Source organism: Astyanax mexicanus, chromosome 15 (assembly GCF_023375975.1).
Source record: "Astyanax mexicanus isolate ESR-SI-001 chromosome 15, AstMex3_surface, whole genome shotgun sequence".
Classification (NCBI taxonomy): domain Eukaryota; kingdom Metazoa; phylum Chordata; class Actinopteri; order Characiformes; family Acestrorhamphidae; genus Astyanax; species Astyanax mexicanus.
In genome coordinates this window covers 25,269,542-25,289,180 of record NC_064422.1, presented here as the reverse complement: position 1 = coordinate 25,289,180, position 19,639 = coordinate 25,269,542, and the positions used below count along the sequence as shown (strand labels likewise).

At 36.3% G+C, this 19,639-nt stretch overlaps 1 protein-coding gene across 1 annotated transcript in view; it reads left to right on the top strand.

Moving 5' to 3' along the window:
• The first annotated feature begins 1,208 nt into the window (after positions 1 to 1,208).
• Positions 1,209 to 19,639, top strand: part of cyth3a (cytohesin 3a) — a 29,570-nt gene continuing 11,139 nt past the window's right edge. Inside the window, exons 1-9 of the mRNA XM_015606331.3 lie at positions 1,209 to 1,459; positions 12,768 to 12,850; positions 12,950 to 13,014; positions 13,148 to 13,214; positions 13,357 to 13,475; positions 15,527 to 15,607; positions 15,844 to 15,956; positions 17,729 to 17,877; positions 18,114 to 18,225. Of these exons, the coding sequence (XP_015461817.1) occupies positions 1,441 to 1,459; positions 12,768 to 12,850; positions 12,950 to 13,014; positions 13,148 to 13,214; positions 13,357 to 13,475; positions 15,527 to 15,607; positions 15,844 to 15,956; positions 17,729 to 17,877; positions 18,114 to 18,225 (808 nt within the window). The 5' untranslated portion in view covers positions 1,209 to 1,440. The remainder of the gene's footprint in view (positions 1,460 to 12,767; positions 12,851 to 12,949; positions 13,015 to 13,147; positions 13,215 to 13,356; positions 13,476 to 15,526; positions 15,608 to 15,843; positions 15,957 to 17,728; positions 17,878 to 18,113; positions 18,226 to 19,639) is intronic.

Here is a 19,639-nt window from a genome sequence, read left to right as displayed (position 1 = left end):
ATTTAACTAAGCAAATGATCTGGAGTTGCAACAGTATGTGCTTAAAGAATGAGGTCAGCTGACTACCTGAATATACTGAATATAGACCAGGTTATTCCATCAATGTATATTTTCTTCTCTGATGGCGCACGCATATTTTAAGATGACAATGCACGGATTAATCGGGCATTGTCAGAACTTAACCCCATTGAGAATCTTTGGGATGTGCTCTTTGTGCAAATTAATTCAACACTGGATTGAAATAAATCTTGTGACATTGCAAAAGCTTATCGAAACAATGCCACAGCAAACGCGTGCCACAATCAAAGCTAAAGGCGGTCCAACTAAATATTAGTTGTTTTGTGACCTTTTTTTGGCCAGGCAGTGTATAGTTATTTGTTTATATGAAGTTACACTTATACAGCGCCTTTCTAGAAACTCAAGGACACTTTACTCCTTTTACACACAACCATTCATACTCAGCACTCATCCACACACTGGTAAGAAGCCAATAGCCAATAGCAGCCAATAGCGCACAGCATATTCTCAACCAGAAACAACCGTTCACCTGGAGGACTGCATCATGCACTACAGCATTTACCCAGGACACACACAATCCTATACAATACCTCTACATACATATACAAATCAATATGTATCAAATTTACCTGATCTCAATGTTTTTGGACTGTGAGAGGAAACTACAGTCCCTGGAGGAAATCCACACAGACATGGGGAGAACATTGAAACTCCACCCAGATAGAGACTTGAACCCAAGACTCCAGTGCTAGGAGGCAAACATGCTAACCACTAAGCTACTGTGCCACAAAAGAACACCAAAGACCATCTAAATCAAATAAAAGACTGAATAAATGCATTTAAGGCACATTTGAGTTCCTGAGTGATAGTAAGCCAGTGTACCTGTAGAATATACGGAAAAAACACAAAATTGCTATATTATATATAGCAAAATTAAAAACAAATATGGCTTACTAAAACCAATTTAAAGGGAAAATGAAGAAACATCACACAAATCTCTGTAATTTGGTGTGAATAATTGTGCTGTACCCTAGCTTGTGTTTGTGAGGTGATGTTGGTGATTTTCTGTGTATAATGAGTAAAAACACGCGAGGGCGTGGCTTTATGATGACGCATCTCTCCGTAGCCCCGCCCCCGCAGAGCGGCTGCAGTCCGTGTATAAGCTGCTTCAGTGAGGAGGGTCGAGCCTGGCTGACCGAGAGAGAGGAGAGAGGAGAGCACTGGATATTGTTTTCCGCCTGAATTAAGAGGATATCACCGCGTTACTGCTGACCGGCTGGAACACCAGCTCTGTGTGAGCGAGGGGCGAAGTGACCGGGCTGCACTAACCGCTGCTGTGTCCTCGGATTTTCCTGTTATATTTTCTATTCTGGTTGGAAGCTGATAATCTGTTTATATATCAGATCATCTCTCCTCGTCAACATGGATGAGGACAGCAGGGGTAAGAGTTCTTTCTTATCTGAGCAGTGTTCAGTGTCTGTCTCTCACCCTATCGGCTGTGTCAATCGATAATGTACATAAATGAACCGTTCTGTGTAAAGAAAACAGTTTGTGTCATACTTTACCACCATCCTGTCTGAAAAGCTACACAACCACTGGGTTATATCGTACAGACCACTTCAGTTTCTGAATCAGTTTTTCTGATTTTAGGTCTATGTTTGAGTAAAATTAACGTTGTTGTTTGATCCTATAAACTACGGACAACATTTCTCCCAAATTCCAAATAAAAATATTGTCATTTAGAGCATTGATTTGCAGAGAATGGGAAATGGTTGAAAAAAAAAAAACAGATGCAGAGCTTTCAGACCTCAAATAATTCAAAGAAACCAAGTTCATATTTATGAAATTATAATAGTTTAGAAATCAATATTTGGTGCAATAACCCTGATTTTTAATCACATTTTTCATGCATCTTGGCATGTTTTCCTCCACCAGTCTTGCACACTGCTTTTGGATAACTTTATGCCACTCCTGGTGTTGATGGCTTGTGATCATCCATCTTCCTTTTGGATAATACTCCAGAGGTTTTCAATTTGGTAAAATTAAAGAAACTAATCCTTTTTAAGTGGTCTCTTACTTTTTCCAGAGCTTTATCTACAGCCCAGTTTCAGCCCTGAGCATTTACCTCCACTTTACTTTCAGAAATGTCATTCAGTAAACACTGAGACAGAAGAATAAACACATGGCAACAGCATGAGGGGTGTAGGTTTTGGAATAAAATCTACATACATAACCCGCTTTGAGCTTATTTATTAATTATTTTGCTTGTTGGGTGGGTGTGGGAGATTCACATGGCACATTACAGTTTCCTGTTTTGTCCTCAGTGTGTTGCTATGGGTGATGCTAAGGCAGATGTTACTGTGAAGTGTTTGCCACAAGTGTGAAGAAATTAATTCAGTGAGATATTAATGAGAAAAGAAGATATAATTTTTTAATGGACCAGTTTGTATTATGGACCTTTTTATGGCTGCACGATTTCTGAAAAAAATATTGTGACATTTTATTGTTATGCAATATCAGTTTCATCAAATTTCTCCAGAAGTCAATTATCCAACATCATGATATGATATGAATTAAATCTATAGGAGAAAAATATAAAATTGGGCAGATATTGATAAATCATGTGTCTCTGGTAGAAAATGAGAAAAATGAGCAAATTCCAAATATTAATTTTTAATGTGCCTTACATACCATTGCACACCCTGAGATGTAAATATTATGCATGCACATATTGCAATGGCAATGCTTAATTATTACACAATATTGTGCATTTATAGATCCTATATTCAGCAGTCCAATAACCTACATGATATCTCCAAAATAATCCATACACCTCTTCTACAAATTTTTTTATTTCTTATTTTCGCCCATTTTTCTCCCAATTTAGCCAGACCAATTGTCCCCTTCCATTCAGCTGCTAATCAGCTGTGTATCCCCCATCACAAGTGGTGCCACAACACAAGGAGGATGAAGATTAACTAGCACATGCCTCCTCCGACACATCCACACACCTCTTCTAGTCAATGGTACTAATTAGCTCATTTAAAATTTAAGGTGCACCCATTGCTAAGAAGAGTGTTTGATTGTGGACAATGCAGCGGATATTCACCAACCAAAAAGATATAAGACAAGAATACACTTGCACTATAATTCATTTATGCAATGGAAAAATATATATATGCAAAATAATTTAAATAGAAAAACATAATGAATTTAATTATGTATTTAGCCTTTAACCATCTGTTTGTTTTTAATCAGATTCTATTTCAGCCAAACATTTTCATTGAGTGCATCCCTAATGTAGACACATCTTCTATATTTTTATTGTAGAGCACTGCCAATAAAATTAGATGCTCTGGAGCTTAAGACCACCAGTTGTGAAACAGGTTCTCTGAGTTCTCTGGTGTGATTGATTAGTTATGGATCACAAACATCACTATGACTGATTCCAAGGGTACTTGATAAAGATCAACCAGTATAAATAGCTGACCTTACTAGAGCTTTTGTAGCTGAATGCAGTTAAAATGTTCTATTGCTTTGGATTTGCATTGTAGCAGCACACAGCTACAAACTACAGACATTTTGGGAGGTTTTTCTGCACAGAAATTTACACTACACCTGGACTAGACAACATTTTGGATGGACATTTTAAATGTCCATTTTGTGTTTTCAAGACAACAGCCAATGTGAAAAAGCCTGTCTAGAAAATCCAGCAAATAAAATCACTGTTTTAGGTAAATTTTGGTGCTTTTTTTTCTTTCATGAAGAGATTTACTCATGGGTGTAGACACGGTTGGTGGTGATTAGAGTGCTGCATTTATGTCCATATAAATCTCTTAGCCCTTGTGACAGATAGTCAGCAGTGCAGACATGTGGTCATATGATCCAAAAGGAAAAATGACTTCAGGCATCAAGACCAGTTCTAGGTTACTTATCATGAAAAAAGGAATTTAAGTTGAAACAAAGAAAAAAATGTTGTTTATACAGAAAGTCATATCTTTTCAGGTGGTTGAGACTGCTGTTAAATATATATCGGGCAATGAAATAACATACAAGACCCCTGTGACTGAGACCCCCCCAGGACTTAATTCTTCTGAGACTGAACTGGCTTTGTCAGCACACTACAGATTTTGTATGTGCATAGTGCTCTGATGAAGGGGTGGGAGGGGTGTAAAATTGAGAATCCGACTAATGCTCTTTAGCCACAGGAGATGGTCGTGAAAGAGGTGTTGCTGCACTTTTTGAGTCGACTCTATGGACTCACTCCGTAACTCACTAGGTAGTTTGTTTTATCTGAGCGTGGGAAACAGCAAATGGAAAAGGTTTTCCATCCATTCGGTCTGGATGAAGGTTGAATGGGAAGGAAGATAGAAAGGCACTGGGTCAAGGACTTTGTGTGTGGGCATGCTGCCAAACGATTTTAAACCGTTTTTGTGAATGCTGTTCAAAGTGTTAACAGTGGCTTCACTTCTGGGTAATTCTAAAAGTGGTGAAAAATGCAGCAATTTTTGAATGTTATAATCAAAAACATTCGCCTGTTTTTGCTTTTTCGGGGGGAATTTTCCTTAGGGTTTTCCCCAATCCTGTAATGTTCAGTACCACCCACTAGCCAGGACTACCTGTTACTAGTTGTTACCAGTTCTTGAAAAGGTGAAGGCTAGTAGTTAGCAGTTAGCTTCCTTCAGGTCACATGAAGCGACACACTGAAATTTTAACACAGCAAATAACTTAAAGCAAACAAGCTACCAAATAATAATATTTTTTGCCGCAAAATTATGCTAACTTTTTGCAATAGATTGGGAGCTCTATTATTTAGCAGTGGAGCCACTGATCTTTTAAGTTAAGATGAGCCAGCTGGGGTTATTCAAGCATATGGTTGCCCTCCCATAGGGGGTATACCAGGCACAACCAACTGGGAGGATACCCAGAGGAAGACCCAGGATCCACAGGAAGGATTTTATATCTACATTGGCCTGGAATCCCCTGGAGATTCTACAGAAGAAGCTGTTTTTTTTTTTTGTTTGTTTTTTTTGCTTGCCCTGTTGTTAAAATGTCCCTGAATTTGGACTAAGTATGTAACAAGATAATAAAGAAAATGCAACATCAACAACAGTTGGGACAGTTGAACACCCCTGGCTGGCATCACATAATAGATGCCTGAACTGGTCAGTAGTGTTCAGAATGATAAGGAAACCCTTCCATAACAATTTAGAGAGCGAGACCAATTATGCCGTAGGTCATGGATAGGTTTGACATCACTGGCATTAAACTGATTGTATTGAATTGAATTAAATCCACTTTATTTATTTCCCAGGGGCAGTTCATTTTGGACACACATCACAAGACAACAACAGACGAACACATTAAAAATACTAATCAGCATCAATAGTTATTTGTCTTCAGGCAGAAAAGTCAGTCTTGGAGAACAGTACCAATAACCAAGGGTCATTAAATATAGAATGTCCTTTTTCAGTGTTTGTTTGTGCAAAAAGATATGAAGATCTGATTGACAGTCCAATAATTTTAAAGGACATGGACACTAAACTGTTTTTTTAAACAGATAGGACAAAAACAAGTTCAATCTTCACAATTTGGAGAGCTGTTTTTGAGCATTGTTTATTCATATTCTTGTTGTTGTGTTCAGTCCAGAACTTACAAGGAAACTGGGCGCTAGGGGTGGGCGATATGGCCCTAAAATAATATTACAATATTTCACAGTATTTTTGTAATAACGATACTCTTGGCGATATGACAAAACACTAAATTAAAATTATTAAAATCATTTTAAGAATGCTCTACTGCAACAAAATGAGAATTACATTTTATTATTGCATATTAGATATGATATGATATGGACTTGAGGTTTCTGTCCACTGCAGAGTTTAAGAAGGCCTACCATGTTTATTTTGAATGTGTAAGGAAACCAGAGTACCCAAAGGAAAGGCACATACATATGGCAAATATGTAACAGTGCAGTGTTTCACTGTAATTAAAATAGATTTTGTTTAAAGAAAAAGCTTTCATGGTGCATAGATTTACTTCCTAAAGAGATTGTAATGGTATTATTGTACATTTTTTTGCTAAACTGAACCATTTCTGTAATAGCTGTAACTGCATCAAATCATGACCAACTGTGAGATTTCTTAATGAATCAAAATTTTAAATAAGTAAAATCATGCTAAAACAGGAAGTATCTACACAAATATAGGAATTGAATCGAGTTCATAAGCAAATGATGCTTTCCCGGATGCTCAGTTCAGCATGCTTGGCAGTGGTATGTGCTTTTCCACAGGCTCGATGCCACTGAAGTCTGGCTCTGCTGGTTCTCTTGAGGGTGCCGTCTGGCACTAGGCAAGACACAAGCAGTGGTCATCACCTCATTACTTTTCACCTTAATGAGCATCACCTCCAGACAACGTCAGCACACATCGAGACACCTGGTGCACACTGACAGTTCTGTTGTATTCACCTTCGTGGTGTTTTGTTGTATCATTGCTTTAGTAGAGACTACCTAACCGTGTAGTCTTATTTGTGTAGAGTCTGTGCAGATGTTTGAGTACCTATATCAACATTGCCATGTTCTCAATTCCGAGGTCAAGGATCTAAACATATACAGTATGCATCTAGAAATGTACAATATCTGTCTTAAAGAGCTGTAATTATATACTGCATTGATTACACTTAGATTCAGAATGGAACCTGACGCAGGAATTCTGATTTGACCATTCACATTCATGTTGCAGGTTCGTGGATTGGATACGTATCCAATTTAGGACCACATATGAAAGTGACTCAAATCTGATTTAAAAAAATAGGGTGTGGCACATTCACACAGCCATGAAAAAAATTGAACTGAGCCACATTGAGCAACAAAATCTGATTGGAGTCACTTTAGCCTGGTAATGTGAACGTAGCCTAAGAGAAGAACAGAGATCAGAGCTGTCAGTCTTTTTGATGTAAAAAGCATCAACTGCAAACTGAAACGGACACTATCCTTAAGTCTTGCAGTGATGCAGTGAAAAAGCTAAAAACGATTTTTTATTTTTTTTTATTTACAGAGACAGGGGTAATTATGAACACCAGACTTTTTCAGTGCTAACAGACTGGAGAACTAGCAGACAATGAGGAAAAATCTGTTTTAACTTTACAACAAAAATAAAGTATTAAAATCATATACAGCACTTTTTAAACCATCACACAAGTTTGTAGTTTTTAATTTTAGTAATTAAATTAAATTTAGTAATTTAAGTAAATAAATATGTGATTTTATTGAATACTGGCTGGTTCTACCCATGTACTCGTACTTGTCGTTACAGTTTGGGCTTTCAAAATGTCATTGTTTTCCAAAACAGCATCTAAGCATCTGTTTTCCCCAGACTGAAGGAGCCTTGGGAGTGAATGAAGAGTGTTTTTGTTGTTGTTGTCAGAGTCCCACATATGAATTTGTTTATGGGAACACTGGTCTTGAAGAGGTTTTCTCAGCATGAGAAAGAGAAAAGAAGGAAAATACAGGAGTTTTTAAGTACACAAGCCATTCAGTTTAAAGGAATAGAAAAAACCTGGAAGCTTAGAACATTCTGTTGTGGTGATGAGGCTGTTGATTCTCTTGGTCTCAGTGGGTGATTTTTTAAAACAAGACTGATGGCCAGTACTAAAGGTCTATTAAGCATTTCTTCACCCACCGCTGAGGGTGTCTCTCTGAGCCCCAGCTCTTTCATCAGAGGAATGTTTAACATGGTGACCCCTGAATGTCCTGAATTCTTCCTCTTTCTTTCTTGTTTGTGGCAGCAGTGGTTATCTGGAGACATCTTGTTTTTTAATCTACTGAAACGTACCTACGAGCTGTAGACAGATCGTACTTGTGCCTGTTATGAGAACCCTTTTTTGGTTTGTTGATTTATGTGATAATGTGCTAATCTACTTAGACTCTTATAAATAGCAATTCACTTTTTATTATTAGGAATATTCAGACATTGGTAATGAAATATACTTAAAAATAGCCTAAATAATAGATCAGATAATTATTGTGACATGCCTAATTCTACTCATTTTAGAGTTTCTGACTCAATGCTCATGTCTTTGGTTTGATACCTTGAAGCAAAACAAAACATAAATAATTTTTGATAGTCTGGACAGTAAAAAAAAACCATCCACATTTGGAGGTGGTTTGAAATGTGATTGCTATTCATTTTGTACAGATGCATCTCAGTCTGGATGCACTGGCTGCAGATATCAGGTTTCAATTTTTTGCAACCTGCAACAAACAACAACCACATGATTCCAGAGTGTCTGGTTTATTCTTGTACCTCAATTTCTTCTGCTTCTGCATATGAAAGATGCAGCACCAGCATGGCTACATAGTTTTGTTGTTACCACATGTAGATACCCATGTAGATAGGTTTGTATTGTCCAGAGATGCAAATTCTATCTGATCTATTAATTGATCTACTACAATCTAAAGTTTTGTAAATGTTATTTGTAATTCCAAAACTGCAACAGAAAAAGTTGTTTCCATCCAGTACAGACATCATAATGTTTAGATGACGTAGTTTACAGTGATTAGGAGTGCCATCTCAATGTCATTTCAATGCAATCTCTGTGCCACCTGGAAAGTGTAGAGTTAGTGTAACAAGAGCTGATTTGTATGCTGTATGTCAATCAGTAAGCATCAGACAAATTAAATGGTATGTTGTGCAATGTACTCATGGCTTGATGTGTCATTATTTATTTAAAAAATCCATATTCACCATATTTTACAGTATTCCAGTTCATTCTTGCACAGTATTTGGGTGTTTCCTTAAATCTTTGGCTTCTTCTCTTCAGAGTTGGAATGAAAAACCTCGATTAATACTTTTTTTCCATTCTTCTGTAATGATTTGCACATGTACCACTAGATGCAAATAAGTTGGCATCCACCCAAAACTGGAGCATGGGGACCCCCCCCCCCCCCCCCCCCCCTGATTGTCATGGGGTATTATCCCCCATATCCCCAGTGTGTGCTTTGTATAACTCTTGTAGATAACTGTTTTGGGAGGATAAGAGGATAAAAAGAGCCATAGGAGGATCAGGCACTGTTAACATCTTTTACTACAGAACTAAGCTCTTTTCCCTCCATCTGTTTCACATCTTAATTGAATACACAAGCATGTAATGCAGGTGTTGTTGAACAAACAAAAACTGGGCCAAAGAGATTTATCTTCCCTTCTAAATATTTGCTATGAATTGGACATTTAGACAAGAATTGGACTGAAGACAAAATGTCAAAATATTAAATTCTTCAATGCATCTGACCTCAAAAAGAGTGTGAGGATGGAGACCCCTGGAGAGTCTACTAAATCTAATACTGCAGATTAGCTGGGTTTCATCAGTCCGCTCTGACATCATACTGAATTACTCAGGTTTCATATCTCAGGCATAAAGTGCTCCCTCCTGAGACTCTACCCGTGGCATCACCAGCATTCATCATCTGAGAATTACTGCACATAATGTGTATCTCTTACCAGAACTGACAGATCCAATTTATCACTCCATATACTGGGAGTGTTTAAAATGCATTGACGGAGAGAGATACATGATTTGAAGGGGGGAGATTCAACTACATCAATTTTAAAATGATAGAATAAATATTGGATTGGGTGTGTGTTCTTTTTAAGGTCAGATTTTTGTTTCATTTTCATAGAACTATTTTAAAATGAAACATTTGGTAAGAAAAAAATATGGTTTATATTGTCTATACACCACCACTTGTCATGTTGTAAATTTTAGATATTTAATTTTAAGTATCTTTCAAGACTTTCAAAATATCCAGTGTATTTTTTTACTTTTATAGGGATGCATGTAATATTAGAATATTAGAATCTAATATCTTTTGATGTACATGTGAAAAATATTTGATATTAATATCTGCATTACCCAAAATTCCCATGTAAGAGAAATCTGAGGATTTATGATGCATTGATACATAAATTATATTATAACTTCAGTATGTAAGCATGCATGCTTTACCTGCCCAGAAATGGGCATTAAATTAGTAAAGGGGAAAAAATGAAATATTTGTGGTTTTAAAGTTATGTTTTTTAGTAAAATTATAGAAGAGGATGAAATACTACACCTAACAACTGCAATTACACATAGAACCCAGTTTATTTAAATAGATAACACCAAAATGATTTAAGTCAATTAATTCAGGCTTTGAAATCATTTCTAAAATAAATATCAATGAGGGATAAGAGTTTTACACTTCTAATTAAAATAAGTGTGCATATTTTTACAGGCATTCATTAAATTTAATGTATTTCTTTGGGGGAGAGGGTTATTGATTTATTTGTTCAGAACTGCTTTTAATTTAAATGTTTGGTATCAAAAAGTTCATAAAATTAGTTTTATTGTAATCCAATATTTCAGATATTTGTTTTAAATAGAAAGATAGAATAAAATATGGATAGTTTGATTTTATAATCAGATAAATCTAAAATCCTTAACAAACAAACAAAAATCCTTACTAAAATCCTTAACATCATGAAGGTGATCAGATTTGACTGATTGTCCAGACTGATTATTAAAACCTATATTAAATAATGTGTTTATTGTTCTCCAAAAGAACTGAAGGTTTAACAGTGCTAGGCTGTGGCTCTTGGTCTTGATCAGCTTTAACAGAAGCATCTCAGCATCAGTTAGCTTCAAGTTAAAGGTACAGGCAGTGCTTGCTGCTGGAGAGAAACACATGAGTTCAAGCCTCAGGCCTGTTCCTCCATAACAGATTCTGTTGTGTAATGAACAAATGGCTCCTAATTAAGATTGAGCAAGGCCTCTTCAGCAGACAGAGGAGGGGCTGCATTAGATGAAAGCTTCCTGTGCCTGAGGTGAGCAGTCTAAATGAAGAGTTAGTGCTAACCTGGAACTTTTGTTTCATTAAACGTCTTGCGTTCCCTCCATTGTTTGGAGGTTGAGTCAGAGAACAGCAGGAAATCCTTCATCGCCTCACTTTCTAGCTCCTTTGTCCAGTTGTGATGTGCTCCAGGCTGTTACACAACTAATGGTGTACAAAATGTGCCTGCTCAAGAATTACATAATCCAACCAATTACTGAAAAGGCCTGAGGGCCTATGGGCTCTCTTGATTTGAGTTTTGATTTTCGATTTTTGTAATTGGTACAAAATGTGCCTGTATAAACCCGAAAACATATGTGAATCACATAAAACAATATGACAGGACAATGCCAGAAGCTCTTTTATTGTATGATTTCCCTACGTATTAATTTGCCATTGACACAATTCCCATGTGACTTGTATCTGGATTGTATCCTGATAAGATTTTAGCTATAGAAGACACAATACTTGATTTCTACAAAATACACACTATAAGGTGACAACTAAAAGGAAGGTAGCTTTAGTTTAATGTAACAAGGTATGGGAATTTTTTTTTCAAAGTCCTAAAGAACAGCAAAGGTTTTCAAATGTTGTTTTTTGTAATAAATTATGAATAATAATAAAGATTAGTTATTAGTTATGCACATGATAATACAAGGTAATATGTAGCCAAATTGGCCACATAGAGGATTTTTGGATGTCAAGCTGCTTATAGGCTCATATAAAGGGAATTAAATGACAGTAATTGTCTTTAAGTCTATCTAACATGGTGTCAGCATGTTAGACAATAGAATTAAGGTTAAATATGTATTTGTGTGTGTGTGTGTGTGTGTGTGTGTGTGTGTGTGTGTGTGTGTAAATATGTATAATGCGTAATACAAAGGAACATTGTTTCCGCATCATCTGTCAGTTGACCCTCTGGGCTTCCTTATCGTACTATGAAAGCCCATAGGCCCTCAGGCCTTTTCAGTAATTGGTTGGATTATGTAATTCTTGAGCATTTAAAAGCATTTACAGAAAATGTAATATAACACCAGACATTCCAGTTTTGCCTAGTTGCAAGAATATTAGTCATTTTTTGTTTTTCTCTGAATTAAATTGTAGATGTCCTTTAACACAAAAACCCTGACCACAAATGATGTAATAAATCTAAGTATACAAAGCTCATTTTCAAGCCCATTTAAAATATTTTTTATGATGTCATAAAAATGGTTTTGGACTTAAATTTTTATCCCATTTTCTCTTCAATTTACAAGACTAATTACCCAACCCACTAATTAGGAGAGTGAAGACTAGCCTCCTCCGATACATGTGAATTTAGACTCCGGCTCTTTTCGCACTGCTGCTGATGCAGGATTGCCGAGTAGCATCACAGTGCTCAGAGTGCTCAAAGGAAAGCGCAGGTTCCATTACATCAGCTCACAGATGCCTTGTGCTGAGTGACATCACCCTTTGGAGTGATGTGGGGGAAAAAGTGCCCACCCAGAGAGACCAAAGCCAATTGTGCTCTCTCAGGGCTCCAGAAGCTGATGGCAAGCTACATAAACGGGATTCAAACCACCGATCTCCCAGCAATACAAGATTTTGTTGTGACATTAAAAAATGTGTCTATGGCAGTGAAATTTGAATTTAAAGGTTCTTTATGTGCACAAATATTTTACAGGGGTTCTTCCATCCTTTCTAGTACCTTTTATTTTTACAAATTTAGGACAGTTTCACAAGAATACTCAGGAAAGAGCAAAGAAGTTAAGTTCCAAGGGCTTATTTTTACCAAAATCTTGACCAGAATCTTAAACTAACATGGAAAAAAGGTCTCTCTCTTGATTTGAGTTTTGATTTTTTCGATTTTTGTAATTGATGTATGTTTCCATGTTTTCAATAGTACCTGAAGATCTGTCACTGGATGAAAGGGATGAACTGTGCAACATTCGACGAAGGAAAAAAGAGTTGCTGGATGACATTGAAGTATGTATAATTCTACCTTTTTGAACTTTTTTTTTTTTATAGTATCTCACTTTAAGTTGTTGATACATAAAGGTGACTCTATTTTTCTGTTTGTTGTAGCGTTTAAAGTTTGAGATCGCTGAAGTGATGACAGAGATTGAGCAGTTAACGTGCATGGGAGAGTGGTGAGTGTGTTTAAAGATCAGCAATTCATTTTACTGACTGACTGCACTGGACACAAGCTTGGAATAACTACAAAATGAAGTTAATTATTCATGTTTATTTGCATTATAATTGCATCATGTATTTTCCACACAGCAAAACCAGTCAGAGGAATAAACAGGTTGCTATTGGAAGAAAGAAATTCAATATGGATCCTAAAAAGGTATTTAAGAAAAATTATTGAAAGTTGGGAAGGGAGTTGAGATTTACAGTGTTTTGGAACGGCCATCTCTGCAACATCTAATATGTTTTTATTGTTTGTTGGATTTAGAGGGGAAAAAAACTGTAACCTGTTTGTTGTTTAGGGAATCCAGTTTCTTTTGGACAACGATCTTTTGCAGCACACGCCTGACGATATTGCACAGTTTCTGTACAAAGGAGAAGGCTTGAATAAAACAGTCATTGGAGATTATTTAGGAGAAAGGTAAGCCACCATTTTTTTATTAGCAAAATGGGTCTCGCATCTTCTGCCAAGCTCTTTATTAAAGATTTATGTCTTGCTTAAGCCTCTTCAATAAATCACTCAAATATCAGCCCATCCACTCCGGAAATGAGCTTCATTGTTAAAACGGATGAAAATGTCTTGTGATTTCCTCAGCCCTGTCGAACCTCTCACCCTGACAACATGCCAGTGTCTTATCTCCCTAATACGGCCCCTCCACCAGCACCAGACCTCCAGGAAACTGTTATTGCTCTCAAACAGTGCCTCCTGTTTTATATCTGCCCACTGTCAACGTCCCCCTGCATAGAGCAGAGTAAGATAGTATAGCAAATCCAGGGGTAGAAAAAATAGGGATGGGATAATTGTATTGCTTTTGATGAATTTAGATTTTTTAGATTTAGATTTTATAGAAAATCTTAGTGTCTGGTTCTATCACACATAAATTCAACTCAACTCAATTCAATTCAGTTTTATTTATATAGTGCTTTTTACAACAAAAGTTGACACAAAACAGCTTTACTGAAAAAACTGGTCCACGGATCTGCCAATAATTGTGATGACAACAGTGGCAAGAAAAAACACCCTTACGTTAAGAGTAATAAACGTAAGGAAGAACCAAGACTCAGTCAGAGGAACCCATCCCCCCCCAGACAGTACAAATGAAAAACAGATAACAGTACAGAGAGATAATGTGGAGCTATAGCTAATGTAGAAACAGGGTCTGAGTTATTAGTTGATGATGGGCACATAGTAGATATTGCAGAGCTATAGCTAATGTAGAACCAGGTAATAATTTATAAATGTGAAAAGGTGATGGACATATAGTAAATCACCTTTAGCAGCCACTATCAGACTTCACTTAAACATGCTGGCCAGTGTTCTTCCTCTCTTACAAGATACTTTACATCTCATACAGGTCTTGGCTTTTCTAAGCTGTTCTTTGAGGTAACATGATATTTGGCATTCATTTTATTTATCGCAGTTAATTTTGGGACAGTATATCGTCCAAAACCAAAAAATTATCGTGACAGGCCTAGTCATGTTTGACTTAAACTGTTGAAGAAATGCCAGACTAAGTATTGTGAATGGGTAGAGGAGTCAGAAAAAAGAGGAAACGAGAGAGGGAGAGGCAGTAAGACAAATAAAGACACATGGTGAGAAGTAAATAGTGCCGTATCTGCTTGGGCACACAGTCCAGGCTGGTAATCGCCATAAGACCTCGCTATAAGACGGCATGGAAGCCATCATCAAAGAGTCATTCTTTCTCATTCATCTCAGACTGTAAACATTAAAGTTAGCAATTACTGCTAATTGTATTTGCAAGCGGCACTTAACCCTGTTATTAGTGAGGCTGTAATTAAAGGGGCAGTGTGGAGTGGAAACCTGGCTGTCTGTGAGCTAGGCTGTCCAGCTGTTGTGTATGGGTTCATTAGCTTTCATTTCCCACCATCTCTCATTGTTCTGCCCATATGTGTTGTACATTTAAGCTGTTCTGTAACCGATAGATAACCTTATTATACTTTATTATATGTGGATGAATGCTTACCATTCTTCTTCCACACGGTTGTTGCTGTAGGTTGTGCTGTTGCTTGGCTGCAGTTTAATGCTTTTGTAATAAATATAACAGCAAATTTTGACCACCATTAAATATTTAATTTATCCTGCTGGTGAATAAGTAAGAATAGGGAGTGAGTATGCATGATGGGGAAATTATAATAAAATACTACTTTACTATGACTATGATATGACAAATATTATATTTAGGACCTAAAAAGTGCTGTGCATAGTTTGTTACTGCTTAATTGTTCATTAAAGCCTATTTAAACTTTGATAATTTAATTAAATGTCAGAATAGTTGGTAGGTCAGTCAGTTATTATTATACTTTATAGTGCCAGACAAAGCATGATTTCACACAGGTTTTTCGCTATTTTTTAATTGGCTAATGCTGCAAACTTTAACTGCTTTTTAAATGATTTACTATCATACAAATTTTGAATGATTGAGAGAGTGCATTCTTTTTACCCATCTTCAGGGACGACTTTAACATCAAGGTTCTGCAGGCTTTTGTGGAGCTTCATGAATTTGCAGACCTCAACCTGGTGCAAGCTCTGAGGTAGGCAAGCATTTTTTCTATCATTCAATATCTGCTACTGTGCTACAAACTGTGTTACATGTATTTAGAAATAGGGGAAAAAACTATAAAAAGAAAAATAATTGAATGGTTTCTTTATTAGGATTTTCCATATTTTCTTTTTTAGTGATTTCAGGCATTCTCATTTGTGTAAAGAGAAAATGACACGTTTATTTAGCTGTCTGTCATCATTTGATATCCCATCTCTTCTCTCTCAGGCAATTTCTGTGGAGCTTCAGGCTGCCAGGTGAGGCTCAGAAGATTGATCGGATGATGGAGGCTTTTGCATCGCGGTACTGCCAGTGCAACCCTGGTGTCTTCCAGTCTTCAGGTCAGGAGCCTAAAAAGACACATCTGAAAGCATTCTGTAGCTTGAATAACTCTATTTGAGGTTTTATTTTATTTAGTAGTAGTACAACCATTTCAGAGTAATCACATGGGCTGAAAAATTGAATGTGAGTTAATTCATAAGTTTGCGAACTCATTGGAACTCTTAATACATACTACCATCTACCACCTGTAGACATGTGACTCCTCTGTTAAATAAAACTCATCTGTTAAATAAAATAATTAAATGTTCAGTTTTGGATAAATATCCTTATTTTTTGTGACATTGCTAGGTCCCTCCCACTTGATAAGTCTACCCAATCACATGATGTTATTTGCACTAAGACACTTAAATGTTCACTGACATTTATAATCTCTAACCAATGAAATCTTGCATGACCTAATAAACGAAAGTAAACTTATAATACAGTTTTTTTTTGTCCTTTTAGTGCATTCTCCATGGTGTCTGTTCATATACTGTCCCCTTGAAAATGTGCTACCACATATAGTCACAAGACTCTGCCTGGAAAACTAGATTTGAGGCCACATCTGAGGCCATTAGAAATGCTGCAGTTCAGTTTCTGTTTAATTCAGTTCAGCTTTATTGTCTTTGTACTGATACTGAGTTGTACACGACAATGAAACACTGTTAGGCTAGATCTCCGGTGCAGTAACTGTGCAAAGATAAACAAATTAAGAGTTTAATTATTTTTAATTTTATTTTTATTATTTTTTAATTTCTAAACGAGTTTTCTTTCTCCTTTTTAAAGCCATACATAGTGATTACATAGAACATTCTGCTTTATACTTTGTGTTAATGAGTTTAAGTCTGTATTTTTGTAATTTTCCATCAAAACAGGACCAATATGACTGTGCACAACAACAACTCTTCATCATAGTTTAATTTCTCATCATAGTTAAATATCTATTCATTTACTTACTGTTACTTCAAAGTGTTAAACTGAAAATTGGAGCAGTTCAAATGAGCCATATATGACCATCAAAGAGGTGTAAGATGAGCACTTCATACAACAGCATCTCATGTGGCATGAATAATTTAGACTTGTGTGCACACTGGTTACGTCCCCTCTGCTCTGAGACTGAGTTTCAATTGGAGATCTGTGGAGAGTGCTATTCTCTGAGGAAAGAGCCTCAGAACTGTGAGGGATAAATAGCACTGCTTTTGGCTCAGATGCAGCATAAAGCCCTGTAGAATACAATGATCTGCCACTTACACCGAGGAAGGCAGGAACGCTAGGAAGAAGTCCTAAACTATTATTCATTTTTAATTACAGCCTACTGCTGTTAGATGATGCTGTCAGATCTCCAGGGATCAAATTTTCTTCCAAAAAGATCCTGAACGAGTTTGCCCATTAATGAATGGCTTGGCAGTGTTCATATTTTTTGTGGTTTTGCACTGGAACTAAATAGCTGATGTAGTTAAGACACAATGAAAGCTTATGGTCAGTGAAAACCAAAAATGTCTTATAACACTTGTCTGAAAGTTTGGTTTAAAAGTGAACAAAAGTATCATATATTTTACATAAAAGAATTGGCAACTAATATTTTATTACTGATACTGGTAAGAGTTATAAAGATTGTTAAAGAGCCCAGGAACAAACAATACTCATATTACTGCTTTAATAACGTCTAAAAGTTACAAACGTACATCGCTAGTATGTGTAACATTGTATATGTAGAGGGGGACCATGTATGCTGATATACTGTGTACAGAGGGAGCCCTTCATTGACTGATGATCTCATTGTCTCTTACAGACACGTGCTACATCTTGTCATTCTCCATCATTATGCTCAACACCAGCCTGCATAACCCCAACGTCAGGGACAAACCGAGCGCTGACAGATTTATCTCTATGAACCGTGGAATCAATGAAGGAGGTGATCTGCCTGAGGAGCTGCTGAAGGTAAGCCTGATGGCGTACACTCTACATACTCTGCATGTTTGAGTTGTGAAAGAGCAAACTCCAAATATTGCTAACCATAACCATGTAACATTATTGGTTGTTTTTAATAGTAAAAAAAAAAGTGTGTATGAATAGAATCGCAATAGTAGTAACATCTTAGTTTTTACAAAGAACACATACTGTATATAACAACAATTTTCCCTATTTCCTATCACCAAGCTTCTTTTTTTTTGCAGAACTTGTATGAAAGCATAAAGAATGAGCCTTTCAAAATCCCTGAAGATGATGGCAATGACCTCACACACACATTCTTTAATCCAGACAGGGAAGGATGGCTGCTGAAGCTAGGTATGTGAGCTAGTAGCCTATGAATTCTTGAATGGTTTCTGCTGTTGGAGCTGCCTTGCATTCTTTGTTGTTGGTTATATTTACGATGCATCATTTTACCAAATCATAGAAACATAGAAACTTATAGTGGGGCTCAAAAGGTCATATTACAAAAAAAATTACTTGAGCTGGCATAGATTCCACACGTTTTTGTAAAAGTCGATGAGGGGTTGATAGACACACCTGAGGGTTTTTGACAAGGCACCTGTAGAAGAGATCTGATCTGATCTTTTTTATCTTAAAATGTCTGTAAAATGGGCAGTTTTTTTTTATTTTACAATAGTTACAATGTTCTATTTGATCACAGGGTTGTTTTAATTTGCTCAGGCCCGAATTAGTTAATGAGTTTATAATTTTGGAGCATTTTCCTGTTTGGGTTGGAAAAAAATTAAGTGCACCAAAATATGTCACAACAAATGTGAGAATGTTCACTTCATTTATTAGTAAGATCAGTCTGGGGTTAGAGTAAGAAAGTTAATACAGGAAGAAGGTCCTGTTTTCTGCACTAGTGCATATTTAATGTGTAGTTTAGCATAGAGCAACAACAGGAAGCACAAATATTTGTAGCTGTGGTAATTATCTGGTCCTTGTTCCAGATTAGCTTAAATAAGCAGAGTAGTAGTAGTAGTAGTAAGTCGGATCATGTTCTCATTGCAAATGAACTGCTTCAGAGTTCTTTAGGAAATGAAATGATATAACCCCCTCTGAGGGATCTTGGTTAAGTTGTTTTAGTCTACATTTAATTAGATCTGAAGATTTAATCATAATATAAAGTTGTGAATAAAGATCTGAAATGAGTAAATTAGAAAATTTGCTTGTAGTATAGTAAACATATAGTCTTCAAACAGCAAAATAAAAAGTCTTAAGGACAGAAAAAGTCTTTAGAGAGAAATACATTACTTGGAGTTTTAATAAGATTCCTTGGTTTCGGATTTCTTTTTTTATGGAGGCAGAATGAAAGATATTTCCTCAACCCCTTTTTCTTTTTCTTTTTTTTCTACATACCGACCTGAAAACCTCTTTTATTGCACGAGTTGCCAGAGGATTTGAGCGTCTAATAGCTGTATATGAGTGGGATCTTTTTATTTATTTATTTTTATGCAACTAAATTCTTAAATTAAATTAAAGCCATTTAAATTAGATGTGCTGCTTTCACCAAAAATGTGCAGAGGTGTCAAACAAAGGCAAAGTACCTAGACGTGCTGCTCCTATCTATGCTGTATGCAATGTGAAAAAGCTGTTAGATGAATGGAAGCTGAAATGTGTATCTGCTAATATGTGACATGTGGACCTGAATACTTTTTTTTCTTTAATGCTTTTCATCTATCTAATGCTAACAATTATTATAATTTCGTTCAGTGCAGGTTTTTTGAAC